This window comes from Miniopterus natalensis, chromosome 4 (genome assembly GCF_054644295.1).
Source record: "Miniopterus natalensis isolate mMinNat1 chromosome 4, mMinNat1.hap1, whole genome shotgun sequence".
NCBI lineage: Eukaryota > Metazoa > Chordata > Mammalia > Chiroptera > Miniopteridae > Miniopterus > Miniopterus natalensis.
The window spans coordinates 82,560,313-82,568,450 of record NC_142084.1 but is presented as its reverse complement, the minus strand read 5'-3'; the positions used below and the strand labels follow the sequence as shown (position 1 = coordinate 82,568,450).

The window sequence follows — 8,138 nt, the reverse complement described above, 5'->3', positions numbered from 1 at the left end:
CCAAATAATACTCATTTTATGAAATGTGTTGAGAACCTGAGTTTATGTATAAGACTGAGCATTTTCAACCTTATTGGCTTAGATGAGAAAAGATTGTGTTCTCTTACTGGTGATTCGTGAAATATGACCTACTTGTGTTACAACTGCTGGTGTGTGGAGACAAGGCTAGCACCCAGGACTGGTTGGACTCTGGGAAACAAGCATGCTGTGTTCCCACGCCACCCGGGGACACAGGAGACAAAATCTAATCCAGGGTGAGACAGCATGCAGGGTGTAGAGGGGACTGTACCAAGGGCTTCACTGAGGCTGAAGGACTGAGGGAAAGCTGTGTGCTTTGACTTTAAAATACATATGAAGTGAAGCAAAGAAGCCAGGGGCCTTCTCACAACCATTCCAGGTCAGCAACTCCCAAGATGTTTATATCAAGGTAGTTGGCAGGAAATACAAATGCTCACTGGCCTGACTTAAGAATTCAGCCATCATAATAGATGCAGCTTATCAGCTTAAAAGATGCCTGTCTGTCTGGTTTCAGCTGGTAAAATATCTATAAAAATGCTTACATGTCTATTTTTGGAAAATTTGTTTCACAAAGCCACCATTTCATAAAGACAATAAGGTTCATTAAATACAAGACAAAATTTATAAATGAGATAAATATTTCAAATACATCTTATTGAGTAAAGGCATTGTCACTAACTATAAAACCCAATGAGACAAAAGGATAATTACACCAGAGTTATTATCAAAAGACTTTTAGACTACAGTTCAAAAGGCTAAAGATTTTACAAAAAGATAATGTGAGACTATTAATTATATATGGAGCCTTTGATTAGATACAGAAAATATCAGTAAGTGTGATTTCCTTCCTCTTGAAAACTAGCTTTAGAAATACCAACTCTGATTAAATTTTGACCTACTTTAATTCCTTATCGATGACACCTGGAATATTCAAAGCAAACCAGTTACTTTGGCCACCAAATTAAGTCACCATTATGTTTCTAAAATAACTTATCCAGGATACACTCGAGTAGCCCAGACTTAATTATTATACAGTATTGCCTAAACTTAGAGTTTTTTTCAATATTTCCTGTATTTTTACGAAGTCCTGTTTCCCATGACTTTGATCATTAAATATGTCTACCTTAGGGTTCCAAACACTCATGTCCATTATGAGAACATGTTGGGTAAATTCATTCTTTTTAATATGACCCCAGAGCTGCTAAATTGGTACAGGATTGGGGGCACTATCTGAAGATCTGAGGAATGTTCAGGGGATAGAACTCAAACAAGGGATTTTAAAAAGCGTTAAATTTTTTAAGAGAAACATTCTGGGAAGAAAAAAGTGTTCTATAATCTAGGGTACGTTCAAGAGCCCTTGCTCTCATAGCCAAATGTATGAAAGCAGTTTTCCTTAAAGAAATGCAGGTCTATGAGCCAAGGCAAGCTTTGGCTAAGTGATTGGTAGCTTTTGTTTGGCTCTGAAGGTTTCCATGGAAACAGCCTGAGAGACAGAAAAGGCAGCATTATCATATTTATCTATAATGCCATCCGATAAAAGTGCACATTGATTCATTCATGCTCTCCAGAGCAGATGTATTATTTCTGATAAGCCTGGACAAAGGGAGGCATGAGTTTCTATCTGGTCACACTTTGAATTTCCTACCTTCTTCCATTTGAAACCTTAAATTAAAATCTTGATAAAACCTCCTTTGAATATTTCCCTCAGGACCCGCTAGTTCAAATGCTTCAGTAATCAGAAACCAAATGAAGAAGCGTGAAGTACCAAATGGAGCTCCACCGCCAAGTTCTTAAAATTATGTTACACCAAGCTTCCTGTAGCTAAAGAAATTGTTCTGAAGAGTATTTACAATCCATTATATCAGATCTCAGCCAGACAAGAAACAGTCTCTTAAGTGTTTATCACACACAGTTGAATCAGGTGGCATCATCCATAATTTTTTTCCGTCTTTATGTCTTGATCACTTGTATGTATGTGTATATACATCTATATGTGCATATCTACTTAATATATTTAATATAGTAACATATACCACACACCATTATCTAATCTTATTTCAGGTTAGTACACCCCAGAAAGGCTACAAAAGCAGCCCTAGCTCAATTCTTTATCTGAAGTACACAAAAATAAAAACCTCAACAATAAAATATACACAAAACAAACAAGATAAGGAGGCATGCATGCAACCGTTAGCACCATATTTAAGACCACAGAGGGCAAGAAGGTTGATAGAGGTCTGAAGAGGAATCCAGTTCTGGGTTTTCCCCAGGAAGGGATCCCAAACACAGAACCCTACTGTCGAGTCCAGTACTTTCAAAAAGGGAAAGCCTGAGAAATTCTCGTAACAGAAATGTCAAAATCCATGATTTACCAGAGACAGATGATTTCACATTATTTCTTATTCTAAAAGCATTGAAGACACTATTCCTTAGAAACAAACTGCTCACTTTTGGAGATTAATTGAGAAATCACTGCCAGTGCAATGACACCTCAGTAAGTTAGAAAGACATGATACATCTCCCGAAGGACCAATTTACTCATGGAAAGTACTTTACTAACGAGCAGTAAGCTCCCTGATGTCTGTGTAACAATACAGACATGGGCTACACTGAAAAGAGTCAATCTAGCACATGCAATTGCACACTCCACAAGCCAAAATATCTGAAACTCACCCACACCTTTATGTACTACGGCACTGGTGTGGAAACCTAAACCACAGAACAGTCTCAGCTTGGTCCTTTCCATAAAAAGGGACTAAAAGTCCAGAGACGTGCTTATTTAGGGATGTGCTAAAGATTTCAGTGGATTAAAGGTGATGGATAAGAAGTTATAAGGCTAGAAAAACCTTTAGATATTACTTAATGCAAATATCTCACCTTATTGGTGGGAAAACAGAGGCCTCGAGATGCGGGTCAGCCCTAACCAGTGGAAGAACCATGACTAGAAGAGAAGCCATGGAACTCTTAGTGCAGTACTTTCCCCATTACTTAATCTCTCAGGCTCCTTTAAATCATAATGCATATCATCTACTCAAGCTTGAGGAAAAAGACAGAAATATCAGATAGGAAAAACGCTGCATTTTTACAAAGATTTTGGCAATAATGCACATTTTGATGTGCTTAATTTGAACAGGGGAAAAACCCCAGTCATCTCTTGATAAAAATGTTATTTCCTGCATGAAACACGTTTCTATTCTGAGAGCAGTTTTTGTAGAGCTTCTGGGAGAGCTCAGAGCTGGCAGTTTTCATAGGCCCCATCTTTGTAGTTAGAGTTCGACTCGGCAGATCCTATATCATCAGGTGGGCTTAAATGACTGCTGTCTTGAGAATCTGTACCAATACTTTTGGTCTCTGACTGAAGGTGAACAGAAACCTGAACTGCTATCTCCTGGCCTTGTTCATTCAGAGAACCATCATCTGAATCTCCTCCTGGTGAATTGCTCCGCCCCATCTCTGGGTTGATGATGTAGATGGCACCTTGAGCATCCAAGGCAGGTCTCTCTTTAATTCTTTCTCCCATGTCATCAGGGTCATCCATTCGCACAGCCTCAAACATCTCCTCAACAAAGGCCCTGCAGTTTAGAATAAGGGGTGGGAGAGGGACGCTTCGTGCCAGTTCTTCTATGTAACGAGCAAACTCCATGGTTTTAAATTGCGTTACTTTGGCGAGCTCCAGAGTCTTGGCCGAGGTGATGATGGGAATGCGTTTTGCAATCTCAAAGGCCTTCTGAAGTTTCTCAGCCCCTTCAGTTCTGAAGAATTCATTGATAGCCTTTTCGGTCTTACGGAGATGGCTGCTCATCATGCAGAGCCGGGTGACATTCAAGATGAGAGTGATCGTAAAGGCAATCAGGCAAACAATCATGTAGTAGACACTCATGTCTTCTCCTGAGGTAAAGATAACACGCAAGGTGACGGAGTAGGAGGCATGAATCGGAGAGGTGACGAAACATGTATAGAGCCCACGGTCATCAAAGGCTACGTTGGTGATATTCAGGAAGTTATCAGAAACCAACCACTTTCCACCTGATAACCCAACAGAAATAAATAAATAAAAATTACAGCATAAAGAATATTATCACTAAATATGCCAACTGGCTTATCACCATTCCTTTCCTATTTATTATTTATTTATTTATTTATTTATTTTTCAATCCTCACCCGAGGATATTTTTTCCATTGCTTTTCAGAGAGTGGAAGGGAAAGAGAGAAAGAGAGGGAGGGGTTGAGGGAGAGAGAGAGACCCATTGATTGGTTGCCTCCACACGGGGCTGGGGATTTAGCCTGTAACCGAGGTGTGTGCCGTTGGCCAGAATCAAATCTGGGACCCTTCAGTCCAAGGGCCGACGCTCTAACCCCTGAGTCAAACTGGCTAGGCAATATTCCTTTTCTTCATGAGAGTATTTTAACTCATCTATTAGGATCATGATTTATTCAAATCATGCAAGAAAGGGCAGGCAGCTACATCCAGGGTCAGAATTTAAATAGCCTGGAACTGAAAAGGAAATCAAGATCTTCCTTCCAGACAGTAATGTTTACCATAACTACCTTTTTACTCCTAAACGTAACAAGCCTTTCAGGGAGACAGGTATGTCTACATAATGCTAAATGAATAATCTTAATAAAAAAAAGATTATATATATATACACACAATATATACACAGGCATACCTAGGAGATATTGTGGGTTCAGTTCCAGAGCACCCCAATAAAGCAAGTATTGGAATAAGCAAGTCCTAAACATTTTGCTGGTGGTCTTGCTTTTGATTTGTCAAAAAAAAGAGAGCAACGTATGTGAAGCACAACAGAGCGAAGTGCAATAAAACAAGGTGTGCCTGTATGTGTGTCTACATCACAATTTCTACCTATACATTTTCATACACTAGAAGAATATGCCGCAGAAATATAAAACAATGGTTACTTCTCGGTGATGGTTTGAGTAATTTTTATTTTTTTCTTTTTATTTAATTGTGCTTGTTTTCAATAATGAACTTATATAACAATAGACAAAATTACTTTTTGAAAAACCCCTACCAATTTAATGACTTTGTTCAATTACTAACTGGCTAACATGGCACACCTTGCACATGTGAATTTGTTTTGTTAGAAAAAGTTTGTGGATGATGATACCTTAATTTTCTGGCAAGAGTACCTGAAGCACAAGCCAAAAAATATGTCTCATAAGTCAAGGTATGTGAGCAGCTTGAGAGAGAATAAAGTTGCTTTTAAGATGCCTGGGCTTCTGTATTTCACCTAAAACATGCCACTTCTTTTCCGTATATGAAGGTATCTTCATTCAGAAACACATGTACAGAAGTACAAAAGTATGAAAAGCAAAGCATACTGACCACCCACCTTGATTCAATATCTTCTAATAACTTGGCTCTGACTACACAATTCTCACATTTGTAAATTCTCAGAGTACTCTGTGCTTTAGTTGTTACAGTCATTCAAAGATGGGGTCAATGGGTTAACTTGGGGTGTAGATGTGAGTTCCAGTGACTACAGATGATGTCCCAGAGGAGGCTGGGTGACTGCTTAAGCACCACCCAAATCCTTATCTGCAAGATCTCTTTAATCCCTTAGATTCTATGGTTCTGGATTATTTTAGTGTCACATCAATTAGTAAGCACTTTGGATTGTGCCCATGTTTTCATCATCAAAATTTATCTAAATTCTATAGTTATATTTAAGAGCCATCACTTCACCAATGTAAAAAGAGGAGGAAAATATGTAGCTATAAATATAGCCACTATTCCTCAAGCTTCTGTCCTATGAACTTGGAGCTATGAAAAGGATACCCCATGACTCCAAAGTATGATGAACTACATAGACTCCATTCATCAACCACTGTGCTACGCCTACAATCTAAACTCTAGCTCACTAGATAATAGCTCAAGATTTATGAACGTTGTACTAGACTGGAATGCTCTTTAAACTCCTCTCACTTGAGAGTCATAAAATTTAACACAATTTTCTAGAGCTATTGTTGAAAGCATCAATGATAGATGTTAGTTTAATGGTTTTCAAAGTAAAGGCAAAATAGGAAAATAAAACTGCATTCCAATCGGCTGGTCTCAACTTAACCTAAGCTTTGTTTATGCCATCAGTCTGTATTAATCACGGTAACTGAATTAATTCAAATCTCAGATGCATTTGGTCAGGATCCTACAGACCAAAGGAGGTAAGAGTCTAGGTCAATCAGTCCAAATGTGGAACCCCAAATCATGTTCAAAGTACATATTCTAGGCACCACTCTAGAGATTCTGATTTAATAGGTCTATTTCTTAAGAAGCTGGTTAAAAATACACTGTTCTTTCTAACAATTCAAACACTTCAATCTCTTGGTGGTCAGTTACTCAGTTTGTAGATGGTTAAAATGTTTAGCACACATTTTAAAAGGAAATACCACCTGTCCCTTTTCTGTTTCCCACTGTAATGTGAATAAGCAAATATCCTTTATAGTCCAAGAGATCAGGCCACCTTTCGAGCAAAGAAATATAAGGGTCCTTTTCCGAAAGTGTACCTTGTAAGGATCCCAAATTTAACCTTTAGCCCAATGATTTTTCATGGTAATTTCTTTTTGAGGTGCTTTAACCCAAGTAGTTTTAAAAAAAATCTTTCTAACAGAAGACTAGCTCAGAAAATAGTATACAGATTAAGATGTGTTCATAGGTCCACAAAGAGCAAAAGCAAATAAAAACCAGTCAAAAGGTAGACCTTGGTCACATTATTATAATGTTTGTGTGATTTTTAAGATGGAGAAACAAAAATTATACAAGAAACTCCCGTTTTCAAGTAAATTAAGCGTATAGAATAGAAAGAAAAAAAAGGAGCTAGAAGAGTTTACAGAGCTCCTCCTCAATGCCCTTCTAATTCTCAGAGGCACTTAAACTTTTATGCACAGATCTATGATCATTAAAAAAAAAACCACCACCCTGGATTTCCTCTAACATTTTTAGTAACTCATTTCTGAGCAATGTTTGAAAAAATTTAGGACAAATTTACTTAAGTCTAGCCCAAATCCTTCTTGCTGTATCCACACAGAGCCTGCATGGTTATATGCAGCAGCCCTGATGAAGTCCACCTTCAGTGAAAAAGAAAACCAACTCATCAAGAGGAGAGAAAGTAGCTCACTGTCATTGTATGAATACCTTTTCAATTTATAACTATTCCTTATTTTCTTCTTCTGCTGGTTAGGTAATTATAATTAATTTGCTTTCTCTGATAGGTTTAAAACTCCAGGCCTTTCAAAAGTTGTAACTATTCACCCTGGTACCTCACCTTTGAGATTTCTTATTGAATATGCTATAAAACCAAGAAGAAAGAAGTAACAGGAAATGAGCAGCCTTGACTAATTATACCCTAGCATACTTACCTCTGCCTCTGTCATCCAGTTGCTGTCCTTTTGAGTTGTGCCAATGAACATCTTCAAAGTGGTCAACGGTGAGAAGACACTCGATTGAAACACTAGCTCCCTCTTTGGCTATGATGACATCATCACCTGAGTGGGAGCCTGCTGAGAGTTCAAAGCTTGGGGGAAATGATACATTGAAAGAACTATGATTTGCTCCCAGTGGGTCCATTTGGTTGAATCCTCCATCTTCCAAAACAAAAGCAGCCGGCATAGTAACACCCACCACTAAAGTGAATAAACAACAATGTGGCTTCATGGGAAAAGGGAGACAATCTTGTTCAGCTCTGGAGAACTCAAAAGCTTCTATACTATAACAAGAGTACAGTGTGTAATTTACTGCTTGGTATTGGAGTTTTCCAAAAAAGGAGTAGATCCAAATGTATTTTGAAGTCTTCAAGATGAAAACATGTGAGAGAAGACCAACCTAAAAGAAAGCCAGATATAAAGTTTAACTAACAAAGACTCATAAGGGGTGAAACTCTATGTTCTAGAAATGAATAGATGTAAAATTGATTAGAATAACTGGTGCCAACATCAGAGAGTGCAATAGAGAGATCACCTCCTAAAAATCTTACACAGAGATGGTATAAAGAGCACTGAATTGGGAAATGGCAGAACTAGATTCTGGTCCTAGCTTTGCTACGAACTTGGCTGTTTGACTTTGGCAAGTAGCTGAGCTTGTTTTCTTCTTTGTCAAATAAGGA

General features: G+C 38.1%; 1 protein-coding gene across 1 annotated transcript; it reads right to left on the bottom strand.

Moving 5' to 3' along the window:
- Positions 1-617: 617 nt before the first annotated feature.
- On the bottom strand, positions 618-7,853 carry MFAP3 (microfibril associated protein 3). Its single transcript, XM_016213776.2, has 2 exons — positions 7,396-7,853; positions 618-4,044 (listed from the first exon to the last, which is right to left on the bottom strand). The coding sequence occupies exons 1-2, from the start codon at positions 7,688-7,690 to the stop codon at positions 3,248-3,250; spliced, it is 1,092 nt and encodes a 363-aa protein (XP_016069262.2). The 5' UTR covers positions 7,691-7,853; the 3' UTR covers positions 618-3,247.
- Between the last annotated feature and the right edge of the window lie 285 nt (positions 7,854-8,138).